At 42.0% G+C, this 25,489-nt stretch overlaps 1 protein-coding gene across 2 annotated transcripts in view; it reads left to right on the top strand.

Moving 5' to 3' along the window:
- Positions 1–25,489, top strand: part of LINGO1 (leucine rich repeat and Ig domain containing 1) — a 287,919-nt gene that overhangs the window by 171,441 nt on the left and 90,989 nt on the right. The window contains exon 3 of one of the 2 annotated variants that reach the window (XM_036349711.1): positions 22,934–23,019. The exons of the other annotated variant lie outside the window; for it this stretch is intronic. Within the exon in view, the coding sequence (XP_036205604.1) occupies positions 22,951–23,019 (69 nt within the window). The 5' untranslated portion in view covers positions 22,934–22,950. The remainder of the gene's footprint in view (positions 1–22,933; positions 23,020–25,489) is intronic. 2 annotated transcript variants of the gene reach the window in all.

Consider the following 25,489-nt stretch of genomic DNA (forward strand, 5'->3'; position numbering starts at 1 on the left):
TTAATAGGGATGGCACTGGATCTATAGATTGCCTTGGGTAGTATGGACATTTTTTAACTAATTTTTTATTTAAATTCTTTATTGTTTAAAGTATTACATATGTCTCCTCCCCCCCCCCCCCCGCCTCCATTGACCACTCCCAGGCCATTCCCATCCCTCACAGCACATGCCTTCACCCCCCTATTGTCTGTGTCCATGGGTTATGCTTATATGCAAGCATATAAGTCCTTTGGTTGATCTCTTACTCCCCGTTTCCCCTGTTTTCCCTCTGAGGTTGGACAGTCTGTTTGATGCTTCTGTGCCACTGGATCTACTAGTATTTTTGTTCATCAGTTTATGTTGTTCATTATATTCCACAAATGAGTGAGATTATGTGATATTTATCTTTCTCCTACTGGCTTATTTCACTTAGCATAATACTCTCCAGGTACATCCATGCTGTTGAAAATGGGAAGAGCCCTTTCTTTTTTACAGCAGCGTCATATTCCCTTGTGTAGATGTATCACAGTTTTTTAATCCACTCATCTGCTGATGGTCACTTAGGCTGCTTCCAACTCTTAGCTATTGTAAAGTGTGCTGCTATGAACATAGGGGTGCATATATCCTTTCTGATTGGTGTTTCTGGTTTCTTGGGATATATTCTTAGAAGTGGGATTACTGGGTCAAATGGGAGTTCCATTTTTAATTTTTGAGGAAATTCCATACTGTTTTGCTTAATAGTTGCAACAGTCTACATTCCCACCAGCAGTGTTCTAGGGTTCCCTTTTCTCCACATCCTTGCTAACACTTGTCATTTGTTGATTTGTTGATGATAGCCATTCTGACAGGTGTGAGATGGTACCTCATTGTTGTTTTGATTTGCATCTCTCAAGTGATTAGTGACTTTGAACATGTTTTCATATGTCTGTTGGCCTTCTCTATGTCCTCTTCCTAAAAGTGTCTATTTAAGCCCTTTGCCCATTTTTTAATTGGATTGTTTATCTTCCTTTGGTTAAGTTGTATGAGTTCCCTACAAATTTTGGAGATTAAACCCCTATTGGTGACAACATTGGCAAATATGTTCTCCCATGCAGTGGGCTTTCATGTTTTTTTTTTGTTGACGGGTTCTTTTACTGTGCAGAAGCTTTTTATTTTTATGTAGTACCATTTGTTTATTTTCGCCTTAGTTTTCATTGTCCTAGGAGCTGTAGTGGTAAAGATATTGTTATGACATATGTCTGATATTTTGCTGCCTATGGATTCTTCTAAGATGTTTATTGTATCCTGACTTACATTTAAGTCCTTTATCCATTTTGAGTTTATTTTTGTGTATGGTGTAAGTTGGTGGTCTAGTTTTATTTTCCCAACACCATTCATTGAATATACTGTCTTAACTCCATTGTATGCTTTTGCCTCCCTTGTCGAATATCAATTGAGCATAATGGCTTGGATTGATTTCTGGGTTCTCTGTCTGTTCCATTAGTCTATATATCTGTTCTTGTGCCAGTACCAGGCATTTTTGAGAACAGTGGCTTTGTAATATAGCTTGATATCTGGTGTTGTGATCCCTCCAACTTTGTTCTTTTTTCTCGGGATTGCTGCAGCTATTCGGGGTCTATTTTTTTTCCATATGAATTTTTGTAGAGTTTGTTCTAGGTCTGTGAAATACGCCATTGGCATTTTAATGGGGATTGCATTGAGTCCATAGATTGCTTTGGGTAGTATGCACATTTTAATGATCCATGAATATGGTATATCCTTCCGTTTGTTTATTTCATCCTCTATCTCTTTTTTCAACGTCATGTAGTTTTCCAGGTATAGGTTTTTTAACTCCTTAGTTAAGTTTATTCCTAGGAATCTTATTTTTTTTGGTGCAATGGGATTGTTTTTTCAGTTTCTCTCTGTGATTTCATTATTGGTGTATAAAAAAGCCATGGATTTCTGGGTGTTAATTTTGTATCCTGCTTCATTGCCAAATGCATTTATTAAGTCTAGTAGTTTTTTGATGGAGTCTTTAGGATTTTCTATGTACAATATCATGTCATTTGCAACTAATGACAGTTTCACTTATTTTCCAATTTGGATGTCTTTTATTTCTTCTTGTCTGATCACTATGGTTAGCACTTCCAGTACTATATCGAACAGGAGTGGTGAAAGTGCGCATCCCTGTCTTGTCCCTGTTCTCAGGTGAAAAGATTTTTGTTTTTGCCCACTGAGTATGATGTTAGCTGTAGGTTTGTCATAAGGCTTTTATTATGTTGAGGCTTTTATTATGAATGATCCTTCTATTCCCACTTTGCTGAGAGTTTTTTATCAAGAAAGGTTGTTGGATTTTGTCAAATGCCATTTCTGCATCAATTGATATGATTATGTGATTTTTGTCTCTCATTTGTTTATATAATGCAGTTTTCAGCCTCTTCTAGTCTACAGTTTAAACTTTCCATTGTGTTATTTATTGCAGCTATGTCATTCTTCATTTCCTCTTGATTCTTACACATATTGTTGAATTTATCTTCAGTTCTTTTCAGCGTCCCTATAACCATTGCTCTGAATTCTTTCTCTGAACAATTGCTTGCCTCCATTTCATTTATTTCCTTTTCTGGTGATTCCCCCTTTTATTTCATATGGGGGTTGTTTCTTTTCTCCCCCATATTTGCTGTTTCTTTGTGATTGTTTCTATGTATTAGACTAAACTTCTATGCTACCCAGTTTTGTTTTGTTTTTTTTTTTTAGTTTGTCTTATATACTAGATGTTTTGTGGGACACAGTGGTGCAATCTCTCAGGTCTTCTGGGCTGGGTATTATAGGGATGCCCCCTACTTGGGATATTTGGGTTCTCTTGGTGTAATTGAGTATTGAGTGTTGTCCCATTCCTGAATGTGGTTTCCTCTCAGGGTGTCTGGCTTTGTGGCTTTCTTTCTACCATGTTGACGGGAAAGCACAAAATACAACTCAACAAGACACAACAGAAAGGGAACAAAATATGAATGTATTCTTGACACCAATAACCCCAATAAAAGTGACCATGAAAGACAAGAGAATTAGGAGAGAGAAAGAGAGTAAAAATGATATTAAGAAAAGGGAAAAAGCTAAGGAGAAAAGAAAAAGAAGAGGAAAAAATATAAATGGGAAGAAAACCCTACAACACAAACAAACCAAAAAATACAAACAACAAACACCCATGAAAAGGGGGGAAGAGAATATGTAGAGGCAGAGCTTATACACAGAAAGTAAGGTTAAGGAATTGAATGAATAGGGTAAGGACCATGGTTCAGTATAGAGGAGGTAGAAAGAGAATGAGTTGGTAAGAAGAAAAAAATAAAAATAAATAAAAAGATAAAACAAAAAAATTGTAAATTTGTCCATTTATTCATTCATTTTGGAAAAGGAGAATAGAGAAGAGAGCAGATAAGCTTGAGTTTAGTGAGTGAAACTAATTAAACAATTAAGAAAAGAAGAGAATGAGAGAGGAGAGGAAAAACAAAAGCATAAAAAATTGACTAGCAAAGAAGAAGAGAAGGGTGCATGGATTTGGAGCAGGGGAGAGGAAATTAGATATATGAGTAAGCCAACAGACACTACAATAATAATGATATGTCAGTAAAGCAGATAACGAAGATCACTTTTTAACATGGGGTAAAAAGAAAGGAAAGAGAAAAACTAAAGTGGGGACAGGAGAAGAGAAAACAGGATGAAAAAGGGAAGAGTGAGGAAGAAGAGGATGGAAAAAAAGAAAAAATAAGATAACATAAAATAACAATAAAAAATAAAAGTAGAATGAAGAAAATAATGCAAAAAATTAAAAGATAAAACAAAATAAAAAAAAGAAAATAATTTTAAAAAAATAAAAGAGAAAAAATAAAAAGTGAAGTGTCATTCACTTCAGCCAAGATTTAATGCCCCATTGGGACTGGTTTAAGACCCCTCTCTTCTGTTCTGTCTGCCACTTATCAGTTTCCTGTTAGGTAATCAGCACCATGTTGAAGTTCCAAGTGATCCACCGCTCCTCTCTTTTCTGTCTCCACAGCTTTGGCTGCAAGCAGGTGGGACCAATCTGCCTGCTTTGCCTATCTGCCTGCTGTCAATCTTAATCACTCAAGAATGATAGGGCTTTCAGTGGGAGTGGTGCTGTATTACTTTCTGGGACTGAATGGCCCTTTTTTAGCCCAGTCCCTGAGGGCTCTTTGGGGCTATTCAGAGTCTTTGTTTTCTTTGAAAAGCTTGAAGTGTAGGGTGGGTGTGGCTGTATTAGCTGCCTTGAGGCTGCTGGGAGAGGCTGGCTCTTCAGGAGAAAAATGGCTGCTTCGGTTTGGAGGTTCATGAATGTTGGATTCCTGGTCACCTCTCCCTGTCCTGCTCCCCTTCACAGCCTCTCCCCAGACTTCACACATCTGCACCTCCACCTGCACCACAGCCTTGGGTGAGTGTTTGTAATTGAAAGGTCCTATGAACTGATTTTAGTGAATATAAGCAAAGACAAAACAGAGGCAAAAGAATTACACTACTGCAACTTTCTCTCCTCCCAGCACCACATGACTCAGGGAGTTCTTCAGGCTGCCTTTCTGGGTGCACCTCTGTGGCTGTGGACTTAGATCTAGATACCCCAGCTGCCTGAAGCCCTGTGGACTTCCTTTCTATAGTCAGATGTTATGACTGTCCCCAAGGGATGCAATCTTGGTGCAGTGCAGCTTCCTTCTGACCCTCTCGGCCCAGTGGTTGCATGTCTCTCTCTAGCCCTGATCCCCAATCCTACAGTTCTCCAGGCATCCTCTGCCCTTTCTGGCTACAAATTGTCTCACCAGCTATGTCTAATTTGCCAATTCCACGTGGATGTTATTTCATTTAATTGCTCCTTCTATCTGCTCCAAGACAAGGTGTGGGACACATCTGCCTATTCGGCCACGATTTCCCCCTTTGTATGAATATTTTAATGATGTTAATTCTACCATTCCATGAGCATGGTATATTCTACTTGTTTATATCTTCCTCTATCTCTTTTTTTTAACATCATTTAGTTTTGCGAGTACAAGTCTTTTACCTTCATGATTAAGTTTATTCCTAAGTATCTTAATTTTTTGTTGCAATGGTAAATAGGATTGTTTGTTTAGTTTCTCTTTCTGAGAATTCATTGTTGGTGTATAAAAAAGCCACCGATTTTTGGGTGTTGATTTTTTTATCTTGCTACATTCCCACATTCATTTATTAAATTTAATAATTTTTTGGTGGAGTCTTTAGTGTTTTCTATGTATAATATCATGTCATCTCGAATAATGAGAGTTTTACTTCCTCCTTTTCAATTTGGATGCCTTTTATCTCTTCTTGTCTGATTGCTGTGGCTAGGACTTCCAGTACTATCCTATCTAATAAAAGACAAAAAGGGTAATTGACTGTACCTTCGCTACACTTCCCATTGGCTAATCAGGGCGATATGCAAATTAACTGCCAAGAAAGATGGCGGTTAACCACCAACAAAGATGGCGGTTAATTTGCATACGTAGGCACAATGATGGGAGGTGAAAGGGGAAGGACGGTGATCAGAAACCCAGGCAGCAGGCAAGAGCTGGGAGGCAGGGCAAAGGTGGCCCTGGGAGCCTTTGCCCTGCCCCCCTGGTCCTGGATCAGAGAACCGGGGCCACCTTTGCCCGCTCCCCAGCTGGTGATCGGAGAAGCCAGAGGGGGGCAGGGAAGAGGCGGGGATCGGCGACTGGAGAAGCTCCCATGTGTGCCTGCCACAGGGTTGCCGTGGTGATCCCGCAGCAGGAAAGGGCGGCCTGCAGCCAGCCCCCCTGTGCACCTGCCCCTGGGTCGCCGCAGCAATCCCACCACAGGAAAGGGCGGCCCCAACCTGGCCACAGCTCAAGGGAGAGTACAACATGCAGTGGAGGCCAGGAGCCTGAGAGATCAACAGAGAGGGGTGCCTGCTCCAAGCCTCCACAGTGTAGCTGGGGGCAGGCCCCCAGCAGACACCCCCCGCCCCCCCCCCCCACACACACATTGCCTACTCTGAGGCTTCAATGTGGCTGGGGGCAGACCCCCTGCGGGGACACACACACACACACACACACACACACACACACACACACACGGCAAAGCTCCAAGCCTATGTGGTGCAGCTGGGGGCAGGCCCCAGCAGACACATACACACACACACACACACACACACACACACACACGACACCTGCTCCGAGCCTCTGCTGCCAGACTGTGGCCATCAATAGGACATCCGCTGAGGGCTCCCGGACTGAGGGGCAGGCTGGGCTAAAGGAACCCCATCCCCCAGTGCACGAATTTCGTGCACCGGGCCTCTAGTGTTGAATAAGAGTGGTGAAAGCAGACATCCATGTCTTTTTCCTGTTCTTAGGGGAAATGGTTTTAGTTTTTTCCATTGAGTATGATGTTTGCTGTAGATTTGTCATATATGGCCTTTATCATGTTGAGATATGCTGCCTCTATTCCCACTTTGCTGAGAGTTTTTATCAAAAACTAGAGGCCTCGTGCATGAATTCATGCATGGGTGGGGTCCCAAGTGGGGGTTGGGGGGTCAGGATGCAATTGGGCCTCCAGGTGGGTGGTGAGATGTCCTTGCCGACCCGGGATCCAGATCCGCCCCACTGACATTTGTGCTGGTTGTTGGGAGTTACCTGGTGACTGCTTTTATATTCTTTCTTCCTTGTGGAGTGTCCAGGGAGCAGCTGCGGTGCCTGAGGTCAACTTCCGGGAGGCTGGCAGCACTGTCAGGATAATGCCGGCGGCAGCACTGGTTGGTAGATGCCTGGCCTGTTCTCCAGAGATTGGACCTGCAGGACTACTGAGGGAGTGAGTGGCTGCCACTGGGCTGTTGGGCCGCTGGGACAGGTTGGTCAGCTGAGCGGTGCTCCCACTATGGGGGCATACTGACCACCAGGGGAAAGCCCCTGCATTGAGCATCTGCACCCTGGTGGTCAGTGTGAGTCATAGTGATCAGTTGTTCTGGTCGTTTGGTTGTTCAGTTGCTCAGGCTTTTATATATGTAGATGGGTGTTGGATTTTGTCGAATGCTTTTTCTGTGTCTATTGATATGATCATGTGACTTTTGTCTTTCATATCCTTTATGTGATGTATCACGTTTATTGATTTGCGAATATTGTACCAGCCTTGCATCCCTGGGGTAAATCCCATTTGCTCTTGGTGTATGATCTTTTTAATATATTGCTGGATCCGATTTGCTAATATTTTGTTGAGAATTTTAGCATCTATATTCATCAGGGATATTGGCCTGTATTTCTCTTTATTTGCAGAGTCTTTATCTGGTTTTGGAATTAGGATAATTCTGTACTCTTAAAAAGAACTATGAAGTGTTCCTTCCTCTTAGAGTTTTTGGAATAGTTTGAGAAGTATAGATGTTATTTCTTCTTTAAATGGTTGGTAAAATTCGTCTGTGAAGCCATCTGGACCTGGGCTTGTGTTTGCTGCGAGTTTTGTTTGTTTTTTAATTATTATTACTGCTTCTATTTCCTTAGTTGTTATTGGCCTATTCAGATTTTCTGATTCATCCTAATTCAGTTTTGGAAGATTGTATTTTTCTAAGAATTTTTCTATTTCATCCACATTGTCCATCTTGTTGACATAAAGTTGTTCATAGTATTTTCTTAAAATCCTTTCTATTTCTGTGGTGTCAGTGGTTATTTCTCCTCTTTTGTTTCTAATTTTATTTATTTAGGTCCTTTCTCTTTGTTTCTTGATGAGTCTGGCTAACGATTCTTCAATCTTTTTTATCCTTTCAAAGAACTAGCTCTTGGTTTCATTAATTTTTTTGTATTTTTGTTTTAGTTTCTATGTCATTTATTTCTGTTCTGATCTTTATTATTTCCTTCCTTCTACTTACTCTCAGATTTTCTTATTCTCTTTCTAATTATATAAGTTGTAGGATTAAATAGTTTATTATAAATTTCTCGTGTTTTTTGAGATCGGCCTGTATTGCTATGAACTTCCCTCTCAGGACTGATTATGTTGTGTCCCAGAGATTTTGTGTTGTTTTGTGTTCATTTTCATTTGTTTCCAGGAAGTGTTTTTATTTCTTTATTTATCTCATTGGTGACCCATTCATTATTCAATAATATGCTATTTAGGCTTCATGTGTTTGAAGGTTTTTGAGTGTTTTTACTGTAGTTGATTTCTAATTTCATTCCATTGTGATCAGAGAAGATTCTTAATATGATTTCAATCTTCTTAAACTTGTACAGACTTATTTTTGTCCTAACATGTGGTCTATCTTTGTGAATGACCCATATGCACTTAAGAAGAATGTATAGTCTGCAGTTTTGGGGTGAAATGCTCTATAAATGTCAATTAAATCTATCTGACACAGTGTATCATTTTGAGCCACTGTTTCCTTGTTAATTTTTTGTCTGGAAGATCTATCCACTGAAGTCAGTGGGGGTGGTAAAGCCCCCTACTATGACTTTAGTGCTGTTAATCTCTCCCTTAAAGTCCTCTAGAAGTTTTTATTATATATTTAGGTGCTCCTATATTGTGTGCATATATGTTTACCAGGGTCATATTCTCTTGTTGGATTGATCCCTTTAGTAATATGTAGTGACCTTTGTTGTCTCTTGTGATGGCCTTCATTTTGAAGTCTATTTTGTCAGATATGAGTATTGCTACCCCAGCTTTTTTTTTTCTTTTCCATTTGCATGGAAAAAATTTTTTCCATCTCTTCACTCTCATCCTGGGTGAGTCTTTTGTTCTGAGGTGGGTCTTTTGTAGAGAGCATATAGTTAAATCATGGTTGTTGTTTTTTTTAATCCATTGAGATATCCTGTCTTTTGACTAGAGCATTTAATCCATTTACATTTAACATTATTAGTGACTAGAGGCCTGGTGCACGAATTTGTGCACCAGTGGGGTCCCTTGGCCTGGCCTGTGGGATCCGACTGAAACCAGCTCTCCAACATTCCTCAAGGGGTCCTGGATTGTGAGAGGGTGCAGGCCAGGCTGAGGAACTCCACTGGTACATGATGGGGGCTAGGAAGGGATGTGGGAAGTTGGCCAGCTGGGGAGGGTCTGCAGAAGGGCTCTAGGGCATGTCCGGCCTATCTCGTTCAGTCCCGATTGGCCGGACCCCAGCAGCAAGCTAACCTACCAGTTTGAGTGTCTGCCCCTGGTGGTCAGTGCATGTGATAGTGAGCGGTTGAGTGGCCTTAGCATATCATTAGCATATTACACTTTGGTTGATTGGCCGACTGCTCATCCAGACACTTAGCATATTAGGCTTTTATTATATAGGATAGGTAATTATTTATTTCATTTTAATTCTGTATGCCTATGTTTCTCTCTATTTTTTCTCATTACATCATTTCGTATAGTGCTGGTTTGGTGGTGATAAACTCCTTTATTCTTTTTTTTGTTTTTTTGGTCTGGGAAGCTCTTTATTTCACCATCTATTTTGGTTGATAGCCTTGCTGGATATAGTAATCTTGGTTTCAGATCCTTGCTTTCCATTACCCTTATTATTTCATGCCATTCTTTTCTGGCCTGTAGAGTTTCTGATGATAAATCTGCTGACAACCTTATTGGAGCTCCTTGGTAGGTAAGAAATTGCTTTTCTCTTGCTGCCTTTAAGATTCTCTCTTTGTCTTTAATTTTTGGCATTTTAATTAGGAGGTGTCCAGCATGGGCCTGTTTGTGTTCTTGATTGGGACTCTCTGTGCCTCCTGAACTTGTGTGATTTTTTAGTTCACCAGGTTAGGGAAGTTTCCTGCCATTATTTCTTTAAACATGTTCTTTATCCCATTCTCCTTTTCTTCCCCTTCTGGCACACCTATGATGCAAACATTGTTGTTTCATGTTGTCCCACCACTCTCAAGCTGTCCTCCTATTTTTTAATTGTTTTTTTCTTTTTGGTTCTTTGATTGCATGATTCTTTTTTACCTTGTCTTCTAATTCATTGATCTGATCCTCAGCTTCCCCTAATCTGCTGTGTATTCCTTAAATTGTGTTCTTTATTAGTGCTATGTCATTCTTCATAGTTACTATATCTGTTCTCATGCTGTTGAGCATCTTTGCCATCATTATTATGAACTCTATGTCTGATAAATTTCTTATCTCCATTTAATTTAGCTCTTCTTCTGGAGAATTCTCTTGTTTTCATTTGGTGGTTGTGCTTTTGTCTCCTCATATTGGCTGCCTGTTTGGGTTTGTGACTATGTATTAAGTAGATCTACTATGCCTCCCAATCTCTAGTTCAGGACAGTGTCAAACCCTGTTTCTGACTAACTAGATCAGGCAAATACTGAAATCCTCCATAGACCTGCCTCTGCCTGTGGACTGATTGGATTCAGTTTTGAGTAGCCTCACGCAATTGTCCACAAGTAGGGCAAGAAATTTTCCAACAGGATGGGGCAATTGCTTCTCCCTAGGGGCTAATTGTTATTCTCACTCTCTTTTAAACATTTTTTTTAATATATTTTATTGATTTTTTACAGAGAGGAAGGGAGAGAGATAGAGAGTTAGAAACATCGATGAGAGAGAAACATCGATCAGCTGCCTCCTGCACATCTCCTACCAGGGATGTGCCCGCAACCCAGGTACATGCCCTTGACCGGAATCGAACCCGGGACCCTTCAGTCCGCAGGCCGACACTCTATCCACTGAGCCAAACTGGTTTTGGCTATTATTCTCACTCTCTTAATGGGCCTCAGAAACCCCACAGGGTGGGGCAAGTCATTTTTCAATAAGGTGGGGCAACTGTCTCCTCCTACCCCCCCCCCCCGGGCAATAACTGCCTGGATAGCAAAGGTCTTCCTGAGAAGGATGTCCTCTGCAGCATGAGGGAATGACTCAGCACAGGAAACTGGGATGTATGCCTTCCAAGGTATAACCTCAGAGCCCCCAATCCTGGCTTCTGATCACACAGCTCCGGTCTACTCTGCCCTCCCTCTGCAGCAGCACAAGATGAATGGCTGCACATGAAATGTTGTGCATTGGCCCTTTAAGAGGGTCCCTGCATTTCCAGCCATCTTTCCCGCACAGACAGCAATCCTGCTGCTGCTTTTCACAGCCAGATGTTATGTGCGTACCCTTCTCCATTGTGGTGCTCTGTGCTGGGGGTCCAAGCTTGGGATTTAGACACCCGAGTTTTCAGTGGCAACCCCCACAGCTAAGATATCTTTCTGTAACTTCAGCTGCTGTGTGTGGGAGCCCTGCCAACCCTTCCATGCCTCTGTCCTTCCTAAAAGTCTCTGTGTGGTATCCACTTTCTGTCCTTGGTTATTAGGGTTCTCTCCAGCAAGTCTTCAGTTGATTATTCAGGATGTGTTTTTTTTTTTTAATTTTTTTCTTTTTATTAAATTTATTGGGATGACACTGGCTAATGGGATCACATAGGTTTCAAGAGCACATTTCTATGATACATGATCTGTATATTGCATTGTGTGCTCACCACCCAAAGTCAGTAACACACTTTTATACTTATGCTATGCTGGGCATACTATCCAAATTCTTTGGTCTGTAATGAAGGACCGAGCCATTTATCATCACTTCATAGTTGCGCAGGCTTAGACAAGCTAAATACGCTCTCTGAACCTCAGGTTTATCATTTTTATTTTTATTGCTTAAAGTATTACATAAGGTATTACATATGTGTCCTTTTTTCACCCACCCTTGACAATCCCCTGGCCTCCCATACACCCCAGTGTCTTATGTCCATTGGTTATGCTTATATGCATGCATGCAGGTCCTTCGGTTGATCTCTTACCACTGCCCCCCCTATTCTGCCCCCCTACCCTACCCAGCCTTCCTGCTGGAGTTTGACAGTCTGTTTGAGGCAGCTCTGCCTCTGTATCTATTTTTGTTCATAAGTTTATAATGGTCTTTATTATACATGAATGAGTGAGATCATGTGGTATATTTCCTTCATTGACTGGCTTATTTCACTTAGCATAATGCTCTCCAGTTCCATCCATGCCGTTGCAAATGGTAAGAATTCCTTCTTTTTTACAGCAGCATAGTATTCCATCGTGTAGATGTACCACAGTTTTCTAATCCATTCATCTACTGATGGGCACTTAGGCTGTTTCCAGATCTTAGCTATGGTGAATTGTGTTGCTATGAACATATGGGTGAATATATCCTTTCTGATTGGTGTTTCTGGTTTCTTGGGATATATTCCTAGCAGGGGGATCAATAAGTCAAATGGGAGTTCCATTTTTAGTTTTTGGAGGAAACGCCATACAGTCTTCCATAGTGGCTGCACCAGTCTGCATTCTCACCAGCAGTGCATGAGTGTTCCTTTTTCTCCACATCCTCTCCAGCACTTGTCGTTCATTGGTTTGTTGATGATAGCCAGTCTGACAGGTGTGAGATGGTACCTCATTGTTGTTTTGATTTGTATTTCTAGGATGATTAGTGACTTTGAGCATGTTTTCATATGTCTCATGGGTTTCTGAGTGTCCTGTTTTGAAAGGTGTCTATTTAGATCCTTTGCCCATTTTTTTAATGGATTGTTTATCTTCCTTTTGTTAAGTTGTATGAGTTCCCTATAAATTTTGGAGATTAGGCCCTTATCAGGTATGACATTGGAAAATATGTTTTCCCACACAGTGGGCTTTCTTGTTGTTTTGTTGATGATTTCTTTTGCAGTGCAGAAGCTTTTTATTTTGATGTAGACCCATTTGTTCATTTTCTCTTTAGTTTCAAGTGCCCTAGGAGCTATATCAGTGAAGAAATTGCTTTGGCATATGTCTGAGATTTTGTGGCCTTTGGATTCTTCTAGGACTTTTATGGTTTCCCATCATACATTTAAGTCCTTTATCCATTTTTAGTTTATTTTTGTGTATGGTGTAAGTTGATGGTCTAGTATCATTTTCTTGCATGTATCTGCCCAATTTTCCCAACACCATTTATTGAAGAGACTATCTTGACTTCATTGTATGTTCTTGCCTCCTTTGTCAAATATTAATTGAGCATATTGGTTTGGGCTGATTTCTGGACTCTCTATTCTATTCCATTGATCTATATGTCTGTTCTTGTTCCAGTACCAGGCAGTTTTGAGAACAGTGGCTTTGTAATACAGCTTGATATCTGGTATTGAGATCCCACCTACTTTGTTCTTCTTTCTCAGGATGGCTGCAGCTATTCGGGGTCTTTTTTTTATTCCAGATGAATTTTTGGAGAGTTCGTTCTAGATCTGTGAAATATGCCATTGGTATTTTAAAGGGAAGTGCGTTTAATTTATAGATTGCTTTGGGTAGAATGGACATTTTAATGATGTTGATTCTACCAGTCCATGAACACGGTATGTTCTTCCATCTGTTTATGTCTCCCTCTATTTCTTTTTTCAACGTCCTGTAGTTTTCTGAGAAGAGGTCTTTTACCTCTTTAGTTAAGTTTATTCCTAGGTATCTTAATTCTTTTGGTGCAATGGTGAATGGGATTGTTTTTTTAGTCTCTCTTTCTGTAAGTTCACTATTGGTGTATAGAAATGCCATAGATTTCTTGGCATTACTTTTGTATCCTGCTACATTTCCAAATGCATGTATTAAGTCTAATAGTTTTTTGATGGAGTCTTTAGGGTTTTTTATGTATAATATCATGTCATCTGCGAATAAGGGCAGTTTTCCTTCTTCTTTTCCAATTTGGATGCCTTTTATTTCTTCTTCTTGTCTAATTGCAATGGCTAATACTTCCAGTACTATGTTGAACAGGAGTGGTGAGAGGGGGCATCCCTGTCTTGTTCCTGTTCTTAGGGGAAATGGTGTTAGTTTTTGTCCATTGAGTATGATGTTGGCTGTGGGCTTGTCATATATGGCTTTTATTATTTTGAGGTATGATCCTTCTATTCCCACCTTGCTGAGAGTTTTTATCAAAAATGGGTGTTTAATTTTGTCAAATGCTTTTTCTGCATCAATTGATATGACTATGTGGTTTTTTTCTTTCAATTTGTTTATGTGATGTATTATGTTTATTGATTTGCAGATATTATACCATCCTTGCATACCTGGGATAAATCCTACTTGGTCATGGTGTATGATCTTTCTGATGTACTGCTGGATCCGATTTGCTAAAATTTTTTTGAGGATTTTGCCATCTATGTTCATGAGGGACATTGGCCTGTAATTCTCTTTCATTGTGTTGTCTTTACCTGGTTTTGGTATTAAGGTGATGCTGGCTTCATAGAATGAACTTGGAAGTGTTCCTTCCTCTTGAATTTTTTGTAGTAGTCTGAGGAGGATAGGTTTTAGTTCTTCCTTGAATGTTTGGTAAAACTCCCCTGTGAAGCCGTCTGGTCCTGGGCTTTTGTTTGCTGGAAGCTTTTTGATGACTGCTTCAATTTCTACCATAGTTATTGGCCTATTGAGATTTTTAGATTCTTCCTTATTTAGTTTTGGAATGTTGTGTTTTTCTATGAATTTGTCCATTTCCTCCAGGTTGTCTAGTTTTTTGGAGTAGAGTTGTCCATAGTTTTTTTTTTTTAACAATCATTTGTATTTCTGTGGGGTCTGTTGTTATTTCGCCTCTATTGTTTCTGATTTTGTTTACTTGGGTCCTCTCGCTTTGCTTCTTGGTGAGCCTGGCTAGAGGTTCATCGATCTTGTTTATCATTTCAAAGAACCAGCTCTTGGTTTCATTGATTTTCTGTATTGTTTTTTTGGTCTCTAAGTCAATTATTACTGCTCTAATCTTTATTATCTCCTTCTTTCTGCTCTTGGGTTTTCTTGTTGCTCTCTTTATAATTCTTTGAGTTGTAGAGTTAGATGATTTACTACCATTTTTTCTTGTTTTTTGAGATAGGCCTGTAGAGCTATAAACTTCCCTCTCAAGAATGCTTTCGTTTTGGATTGTTGTGTTTTCATTGTCATTAGTTTCCAGGATGTTTTTAATTTCTTCTTCGATCTCATTGTTAACCCAATCAATATTTAATAACATGCTATTCAGCTTCCAAGTGTTTGAGTATTTTGGGTTGTTTTTATTATTGTTTATTTCTAATATTATGCCATTGTGGTCTGAAAAGATGCTTGGTATGATTTCAATCTTCTTGAATTTGGGGAGACTTTGTTTTTGACCCAATATGTGGTCTATTTTTTAATTTGTCCCATGAGTATCAGAGTGGAATGTGTATTCCGTGGCTTTGGGGTGAAGTGTTCTGAAGATGTCAATTAAGTCCATCTGATCTAGTGAGTCATTTAGGATTGCTGTTTCTTTGCTGATGTTTGTCTAGAGGATTTGTCCAGTGAGGTCAGTGGTGTATTAAAGTCACCTACTATGATTGTATTGTCAATCTCTCCCTTGATATCTTCCAGGAGTTTTTTAATGTATTTTTATGCATTGAATGCATATATGTTTATCAGGGTTATATCCTCTTGTTGTATTGATCCCTTTAGTATTAAGAAGTGGACTTCCTTATCTCTTTTTATGGCCTTCACTTTGAGATCTATTTTGTCAGATATAAGTATTGCTACCCCAGCTTTCTTTTCATTTCCATTTGCCTGAAAGATATTTTTCCATCCCTTCACTTTCAGTCTGTGTGAGTCCCTTCTGAGGTGGGTCTCTTGTAGACAGCAAATGTATGCGTCATGTTTTTTTATCCATTCAGCCACTTGATGTCTTTTGGTTGGAGCATTTAGTCCATTTACGTTTAAAGTTATTATTGAAAGGTACTTGTTTGTAGCCATTTCTTTTTGTGTGTGTGTGGCTGTTTTCTTTCTGAGCTTTTTATTTCTTGTTTTTACACCAGTCCCTTTAGCATTTCTTGCATTTCTGGCTTGGTGGTGATAAACTCCCTTAACCTTTTTTTATCTGTGACGCTTCTTATTTCCCCTTCAATTTTGAATGATAGCCTTGCTGGATAGAGTATTCTTGGATTCAGTCCTTTGCTTTGCATCACTTTGTAAATTTCTGTCCATTCTTTTCTGCCCAGATGCGTTTCTGTTGAGAAGTCATTTGATAATCTAATGGGAGATCCCCTGTATGTAACTTTCCGTCTCTCTCTTGAAGCCTGTAAGATTCTCTCTTTGTCCTGAACATTTGCCATGGTAATTATGATGTGTCTTGTTGTGGTCTTTTCGGGTTCACCTTGTTTGGGACTCTCTGTGGTTGTGTGACTTTTTTCTTCCCCACCTCAGGGAAGTTTTCTGATATTATTTCTTCAAATAGGTTTTCTAACCCTTTTTCCTCTTTCTGTTGTTCTGGCACCCCTATTATTCATATGTTGTTTCCTTTCACGTTGTCCCAAAGCTCCCTTAGGCTCTCCTTCTGTCTTTTAAATTTTTTCTGCAATTGCAGTACAGTTTGGGTGTGTTTTGCTTCCCTGTCTTCTAATTTGCTAATTCGGTCCTCGGCTTCTCCTAGTCTACTGTTGAAACTTTCCATGGTGTTTTTTATTGCATCTATATCGCTCTTCATTTCTTCTTGGTTCTTACATAATTTGTTGATTTTTTTCATCCTTTTTTTTTTATTCTTACATAAGTTGTTGATTTTTTTCATCCGTTTCTTCTTTATTCTTGCATAAGTTGTTGATATTTTCCTCCATCCGGTTTATGCATTCTAGGACCCTTAATCTGAATTCTTTTTCTGTCATGCTGAATGCCTCTGTTTCACTTTGCTGCTTTTCTGGCGAGTCCTCCTTTTCTTTCCTTTGGGTGTTTCTTTGTCTACCCATGTTTGATCTCACCGACATATCTAGAGATTGAGTCATTCAGGGGCTGCTCCTTGGATGGCAGTGGCTTCTCAGGCTGTGAATGCTCCTTGAGCGGTTATGGTAGCAGCTGCTCCTCAGTTGGCAGCAGCTGCTCTGGTGGGTGCTGTTCACAGCTGTGGTGGCTCTTCTGGCTGGTGGGGGGAGGCTTCACGTGCAGCTGCTTTCGAGGGGAGCTCTGCCCTTCCCGGCTGTAGACTGTCTCACCAGTTGAGTAGTTTCGCCAATTTGGGGTGCGTGTTGTTAGTTTCAGCTGCTTACTTCATTTGCTCCGGGACAAGACCTAGGACGCATCTGCCTATACCGCCGCCATCTTCTCCACCTCCCATGATGTGTTTTTTTCTTGTATTTTAGTTGTTATTCCAGTTTGGTTCTGAGCACATGTCTATGTAGCATTCACTTACTATGCTTCCATTTTTAACCTCTCCACACCCTTTTATTCTTAACCAAAAGGATAGCAGAACTTGCTTCAGTCCTACCCAGGGAGGTGCAGGAGGATTCTTTATAATTGCTCTTTTGGAAGCCCCAATCCCCTAGTCCCCACCTTTGTCTTAGGGGTTTCTTTATTTTAAACAACTCCCACCCATCCCTCCAACACAACTTCCCTCTCCCAGCACACCCAGTACCCCTGAGATTTGCCAAGCAGTGCCATAGTTTACAGGTACCATGGCCAATATTCAAAACATAGAAGTTTTGACATGCTCATATTCAAGGAACTTCTCGAGTTTGCCCTCACAGTAGAAGAGCCTTTCTAATGGCCTCAAAGGAGTTGCATTTTACTCATTTTAGATTTCGGGGGAGGAGTGTATTACAGTGTAGCCAACCTTTACATCTTGGATGAAGGGAGAAGTGGCAGGAGCATTTATAGATGTGAAAAGTTTTCCCCTTGGGTTGCCTGCCTGCCTGCCAGCACCTGTTCTTATCTTGAGGGACTGCCTCTTCTCTCTGTTTTCTGTGTTGTCCCATAGGAACACAAAACATTCAAGGTTATAATTGCCAAAGTAATGTGCCAATAATTTCATAATATAAACCCATAATTAATCTTGTAGCCTGTGGTCATTTGCAGCTCCAAAGGTCTGCCAGTTTTCCTCCCTGACCCCTCCAGGTGTCCATTCAGGTCAGATGAGTTGGGGAGGTCCCAGGGCCTTCTTGAGAACTGGTCCCAGAGCTAATTTAGAGATAAAGCTATGAAGATCCCCCAGCCTTTGTTCTAAAGTCAAATTTAAGTTCTTAAATGTAGGCCAAGGCCCCACTGTAATAGAGATGCCCCCACATGCGTTGGCTAACACCTCCCTTCTCCAGGTGGGTATTGTGTTGCTAGTGGGCCCTGCTGCAGGGCCTGGAACCTTCCCCTCTTCCTTTTGAACAGTGAATTCTTCAACTTGTGGATTGGATTATCCCATCTCCTCTTGAAATCCTAGTTATTTAGGAGCTCCTAAATCAAACTTAGTTCTCATACCCAGAAAGTCATTTGAGCATGTTCTCAGGGCAGATACAGCAAGGTCATATGGCAAGTAGGTGTGTAGTAGGGTAGAAAGTTTGTGTTGCACTGAGTTCTCTCTGAATTCTTAGTGATTCAAAGCAACAAAGTTTCCCTTCTTCTTTCTTCCTTTAACATATGAACTCACATTACATATCCGATGTGGGAAGTGGGGAGTGTGGCAGGCTCTGGTCCATACAGTCATGCAGGGATTGACAGAAACTTCGTCATCCTGTATCTGCCCAATCTGGAACATGTGGCCTCCTTTAGTCACTGTTGCAAAGAAGAGAAAAATGGTAAAGTCACACAGCTGGCTCTTAAATGCTTTGGCCAAGCAATAACACACATCATTTTTGTTCACAGCCCATTGGTCATACAACCTCAATTAACTGTAAGGTGGCTGAAGAAATGTGGGGACATTGTGCTGGGTAGGAAGGTTATGGAGGAAATGTGCCTAGACCTTTAATGAGCAATAAAATTCTCCTTCATACAGGGGATGAAACTCAGAGCAAGGGTTTCAGAAGAGCAAAGGCCGTGACTTCTTGTTCATTGTCTCCTTCTGGGGTGCCTGAGGCCAGAGGGGCGCAGACTGCCTGGGAGGGCCTGGTGGGAAAAGCTCTGAGGAAGAGTCCCTGTGGACAAGCAAGGCCCATGGAAGACCCAAGTCCTCCACCCACCAGGCTCAAGGTTTGACTAAACCTCTCTCCTCTTATCCCATTGATCTCTTTAAATTCCAACACCACCCTATAAATTGAATTTCTTAGGAGTAGAATCAGGATTGGGGGTGAAAATGGGTTCAGCTTTGAGGGAGGAAATCCAGAGGAGAAATCAAGAAATCACTATGTCTTATTCTATTCAGGCGCTATAACAAAATCCCATATACTGGAATTATAAACAACAGAAGTTTATTTCTTATAATTCTGGAGGCTGGAAGTCCAAGATTAATGTCTGGAAGATTTAGTGTCTAGTGAGGGTCCACTTCCCTGTTTATAGATGACCATCTTTTCATGATAACCTCACATGGTGCAAGGGCTAAGCATTCTCTCTAGGGTCTCTTTTATAAGGTCACTAATCCCATTCATGAGGGCTCCAGCCTCATGACCTAATCACCTCCCCAAAGCCCCACCTCCAAATACTACTACATTGGTGATTACGTTTCAACATATGAATTTGGACGGGGGGACACAAACATTCAGTCTGCGGCATGCTGAATTTGACAGCCTCAACCCAGGAAAGCACCCTCTCCAGGAAAGAAAGAGCTGTAAGTTGTTGGCTTTCTTCCATGCTTTTATTCCTCAGCAGATGTGGCTACTATGGACCATATAATGCACTGATTACAACTGCAGAGTCTTACTCAGGAACACCTGGGATTGAAGCTTGGCTTGGCCCCTTATTAGCTATGTGACCTTGAGTAATTTATTTCTTTCTGCCTTGGTTTTCCCCCCTTTAAAATGGGAATATTGATAGCATTTGTCTCTTAGGGTAGTTGTGAAGATTGAGTTAATATTTGTAAAGCACTCAGAATAATGCTGGGCACATGGTAAGGGCTCTATGAATATTAGCTTTCACCGGCAGCATTGCTGTCATCGTCGTTGTCATCACCATTCCAGATATTGTTCTAGGTGTCAAGGTCCCTGCTCTCACATATGATGGGAGAAATGGAAAATAAACAGATAAATAATTCAGTAAAGATAATTTCAAATAGTGATGGCGTTAAAACAATAAATCAGGCACATAAAAAATCATTCATCCATTAGTCAGTAAGGAAATGCAAATTAATACCACAATGGATATCACTGCATAGCTATTAGACTTTTACAGAATTGACAATACCAAGTGCTGGCGAGGATACAGAGCAAACGGACCTCTCATATGTTGCTGGTGGGAACACAAAATGGTAGAGCTACTTTGGAAAACAGTTTGGCAGTTTCTCATAGTTAAAAATGTGCTTACTATGTATGTAAACCAGCAATCCTACTTAGTTCCCCAAGAGAAATAAGTTATGTTCACACAAAAAACTGTATTCAATATTTATGGTGGCTTTATTCATACCCACCCCAAACTACAAACAACCCACATATCCTTCAGCTGGTGAATGGATAAACAATTGAATACCACTCAGCAATTTTTAAAAAATGAAATTTTTATATAATAAACAACAAATAAATCTCAAATGCATAATATGCTAAGTAAATGAAGCCAGATCAAACAGCTATATATAGATGATTCCATTTATATCACACTAGAGGCCCGGCACACAAAAATTTGTGCACTTGGGGGTAGGGGGTCCCTCAGCCCGGCCTGTGCCCTCTCACAGCCTGGGACCCCTCGGAGGTGACCACTTGCTGGCTTAGACCTGCTCCCCGGGGTATTGGGCCTAAGATGGCAATCAGACATCCCTCTGGCAGCCCAGCAGCCCTCGGGGGATGTGCACTTGCCAGCGGAGAGCAGACCTAAGCTGCAGTCAGACATCCTTAGCGCTGCTGAGGAGGCAGGAGAGGCTCCCACCACCACCGCTGTACTGGCAGCCATCAGCCTGGCTTGTGGCTGAGCAGAGCTCCCCCTGTGAGAGCGCATTGACCACCAGAGGGAAGCTCCTGCATTGAGCATCTGTCCTCTGGTGGTCAGTGTATGTCATAGTGACCAGTCATTCCCAGTCTTTCTGCTGTTAGGGTTAGTTTGCATATTACCCTTTTACTATATAGGATAGAGGCCTGGTGCATGGGCGGGGGCCAGCTGGTTTGCCCTGAAGGTTGATCCGGATCAGGGTGGGGGTCCCATTTGGGTGCCTGGCCAGCCTGGATGATGGGCTGATGGCTGTTTGCAGCTGTCACACCCCCTTCAGGGTGGGGGTCCCCACTGTGGTGCCTGGCCAGTCTGGGTGAGGGGCTGAGGGCCATTTTCAGGCTGGCGGGCGACTGAAGCTCCTGGCCTCTTTTTTCTTTTCTTTTCTTTTTTCTGGGATTTATTTACCTTCTATAGCTGTCACTGGAGCTGAGAGCCGGCTCCAGCTCTGAGGTCCGGCTCCAGCTCTGAGGCTGTGGCTGGCTGAAAGCAGGTATCTGGGTTTGTTTGGCTTCTGTAATTGAAGCTCTGTTGCCATCACTGGTGCTCTAAGCTCTGAGGCCCCGGCTGGCTGAAAGCAGGTATCTGGGGTCTGTTTAGCTTCTATAATTGAAATATTGTTGCTTCCGGAGCTCAGAGCTGGGCTGCGGCAGGTGGGGAACCTTGGCTTCCTCCATCACTGGAGTAAGCAAGCCTCATGTTTGCTTCAGCTGTGTGGCTTCCGGCCGCCATCTTTGTTGGCAGTTAATTTGCATATCCTGCTTATTATCCAATGGTAGTGGAGGTATGGTTAATTACCATGTTTGTCTATTATTAGATAGGATTCTAGAAAAGGCAAAACCATGGGGGAGAAAACAGATTAGTGGTTGTTAGGGGCTGGGGGTAGGGTGAGTTGACCACAAAGGGACAACTCATGGAGATTTTTAGGGTGATAGAATTGTTCTATATCTTGATCATGATAGTGGTTATATGACTGTATACAATTGTCAAAACTCATAGAACTGTGCACCAAAAAGGGTAAATTTTACTGTAGGTAAATTATACCTCAATTAACCTGACGGAGTAGAAAATCTCACTGTGGGATTGTTGAAATAGGGAAAACCAAATGATGAATCAGTCAGTTAGGGTATGTGGCACAGGTGAGAAGGGGCTCCTGCACACAGTATAGTAGTCAGAGAAGGCTTTCTGAGGAGGTGCTCTGAGCTAAGCCTGGGTGAGGAGAAGGAGCCAGGCCTATAAGGATCCAGAGGAGGATGTCAGGCAGAGGGCAGCAAGATGGCCCACGTGGCTAGAGCTGGGTAGGGGAAGAGGAGAGGGTGGAGGACAGGTCAGGGGCTTCGACTCTTCTCTGGGCATATATAAAGGAAACACTGAAACATTGATGTGGGTGAGATACCCTAGAGGGGAGCAGGGAGAGGAGGACAGAAAACAACAGCTTGTGACCATGTATAGAAGTGATGGAGGGTTGCGATGCCCCAAGGAGAGGGTGGGTCTGGGAGCCCCAGCAGGCTGGGGTAGGAGGACTGGCACAGGCAGATGGGGTGCTTCAGAACCTTGCTGAGAGTATTGCTGGTGGTGGTGAGGCATAAGCCAGACATCCAGGGTTGAGGACTGCTAGAGGTGAGGACATGTAAGTGAAGCTTACAGGAGACAGATTTGGTAGGAATCTGTGGGAATCTCAGAGAGAGTGGGGTGGAGCTGCTCATTAGTGTGTGTGATTATGTGTGTATGCATGTAAGTAGGTGTGTACGTGTTTATGCATGTGCATGTGTACATGTATATGTGTATATATGTTTAGGCATGCATATGTATGTGTGTTAGTGTGTATGTGTGTTGGTGTGTATTCATGTGTATGTTTGTATGTGCACCTATGTGTTTGTGTCTGTTTATGTGTGCACATGTATATATGTGTGCATCTCAGTGTGTATGCATGTGTATACATGTTGTGAACACAACTTGCAAAATGGGCTTGATCTATGAAGGAAAGTGCCAGATGGCGAGAAGTGGGAGCTTGGTCAGGGCCTTGAATGCCAGGCCAGAGAGGTCACTTAAGGGAGAGGGGGGAGGGCAGGGAGGATGATGCCACGAGGCCCATCCCAAAGGTGGGAGGCAGTGTGAAGTCCTGCTGGGCTGGGAGACTGACATCTGTCCTGGAGAACCCATGCTGAGGTGAGTCCACCTGGAGTAGTGGAAGCCTCATTTTTGCCCACACTAATCTTCCTGCTCCTTCCCCACAGTGCATGCTGGGACAACGATGGACAGGCTGCCACTCCCTGGGCCCCCAGAGGCTGGTCTATTTGCCTCCTGGCACCGTCTGACTCAGGTAGGGAGAGAGTGAGGTGGACTCACCTGCCTCATGCCTGTGTGCCCAGTCGGAGGGCCCTAGGAGTGAGGATGGAATGAGGCCTTGCCAGGGGCAGTAGTGTGTAGGGCACAGCCAAGTCTCCTGGAGAGGAGCTCCTGGACCCTTGAGAAAGTAGGCCACCTCAGTAGCTATCCATCCTCACCAGACCACCACCCAGGGCACTGAGAGGCCAGCCCTGGGACACATAATTTTCCCAGCACCTGTTTGGTATCACATGTTCACTATCTGCAGTTTGTTCAGAACTTTCATACATACACCTTCTAAGTACTTTGCCTGGGAGGTGTTGCATCTGTGGGGCTCCCCTTGTGATCACTCTGGCTTTTTCTGCCAGAGTCACTGTACTCACCTTGTGTGGATGTTTCCATGAGTGATGGCTCAGACCCTGGAAGGTCCTGTTCTCTACAGGACTCCCCCAGGGCAGGGGTACTTTTTCCAATGCCAGGCACAGCCCAGATCACCTTTCCACTTGGTATTTCTCTGCTGTTCCTGAACACTTCAGATGATGCTTTCTGCTTAGGGCCAAGTGCCCCAAAGGCTGGGACGGGTTGTGGGCTAGGTTTGCTAGAAAAAATACAGAATGTCCAGTGAAATTGGAAATTCAGGCAGATAACAAATCATTTTTTTAGTACAAGTATATTCCAAATACTACATGGGAAATATAATTTTATTTGCTAAATCTGGCAACCCTATTGAGGGCTGATGTCCCAGTCCCTTCCTCCTCTGGTCAGTCCTTCCTGCTGGGCCTACCTTGACCTCCTCAGATGAGTGATCTCCAGTGCCTATGACAGGTGTCCTAGAGCCAGGGGTGGCCAAGCTTACTGATCTCCCAGAGTGCTTAGGGGTGTGGAGGTAGAGCTAGAAGTAACAGGGCTAAGATAGGGTCAGATAATGGAGGGCTTGGAATGTCCTATTTCTGCATCCTCAACATTGGAGAGACATGGGAAGTGTTTCCTCTGTATGCCGAGTTATATTTCTGACTGTTAAGGTAATATTTTCTTTATGTTATCTATCTACATATCTAACAGTCCGGGAATATTTCAAGCATGCTTTTCAAGCTCTTCCCATAATCTCTTCCTTCCTAGGGATAAATACTGCTAACTAGTTCAATAGATACCCTTCTAGACTTTATTCTATGCACTTATAAACATTTTAAAAGGAAAAACATGGGCTCATGCTATTTATACTTGCTCTGTCACTTGATTTTTTTTACTTTCAAATATTGTGTAGCTCATTCCAGAGTTCTTAACTATCCTTTTATGCCCATTGATTGGATGGTCTTTAAATTATGTATCCATTATTAATCCTATTGGTAGCTGTTTAGATAGTTTCCAGTGTTTGGCTATATAGAAAACTCAGGGAATCTCCCAGTTCATACATATGTGTGCACTTGTGTTTTGGGTCCTCCAGGAATGTTTCTGGTAGTGGACTGTCTGGGTCAGAGGGCATGCACATTTCAAGATTTAATCTGTATGGCCAGATCAGCATCCGGAAGACTGTGCCGATTTATCAGGCACAAAAGGCCTCTTCCCCTCACCCTTGACAACCATGGGCATTATCAATCACTTAAATCCCTGCTAATTTGATAGGTAAACTGATCTTATTTTCCATTTCTTTGACTACTAATGATCTTGAGGATATTTGTGTGTGCTTGCTGGCCATTTCACTTTCATTATTTGTGAATTTTCCCAATTCATGTCCTGTCCTCAGCTTATTTTTCTATTGATCTGTCCACTCATTTAGTAAGCATTTATTGAGCATCTACTATATGTTAGTCACTGTTTTGGTTAGGGGCCTAACAGTGAACAAAACTGACAAAAAAATACCTGCTCCACGGAACTTATACTGCAGTGGAGGGGAGACAGCCAAGAAAAAATAGATAAATGAAATATAGTGTGCATATGAATGTTACTTAAATGCTAAGGAGAAAAAAAATAACACAGGGGAGAGATTGGAAATGTTGGTTAACTTGGATATGGTAGTAATCCAGGCCTTACTTGGAGGTGGCATTAAAATAAAGACCTATAGAGGAGAACCAAGATGGTGGCATAGGTAAATGCTGGTATTCACATTCCTCCCACAACCACATCAAAATTACAACTAAAATACAGAACAATCATCATCCAGAACCATTTGAAAGCTGGCTGAAGGAAAGTCCTACAACTAGAGAAAGAAGAAAGCACATTGAGACTGTTAGGAGGGGTGGAGGCACAGAATGGGCTGGTCCAACACCCATGTAGGCTGCTTTTTAAATTGGGAGGGAGATCATCTCTGCAGAGGTCCCCCCCCCCCCATGAGGAGCAAGGGTTCCCAGCCCCACACCAGACTCCCAGCCCAGGCTCCGAGAGCTGGGAAGAGAAGTCCCAGTAACTACAGGCTGTAAAAACTAGTGGAGATTGGGGCTCAGTGACAAGGAGGTTGCTGGAGGCCC

The sequence above is a fragment of the Myotis myotis genome, unplaced genomic scaffold (assembly GCF_014108235.1).
Source record: "Myotis myotis isolate mMyoMyo1 unplaced genomic scaffold, mMyoMyo1.p scaffold_m19_p_1, whole genome shotgun sequence".
NCBI classification, from domain to species: domain Eukaryota; kingdom Metazoa; phylum Chordata; class Mammalia; order Chiroptera; family Vespertilionidae; genus Myotis; species Myotis myotis.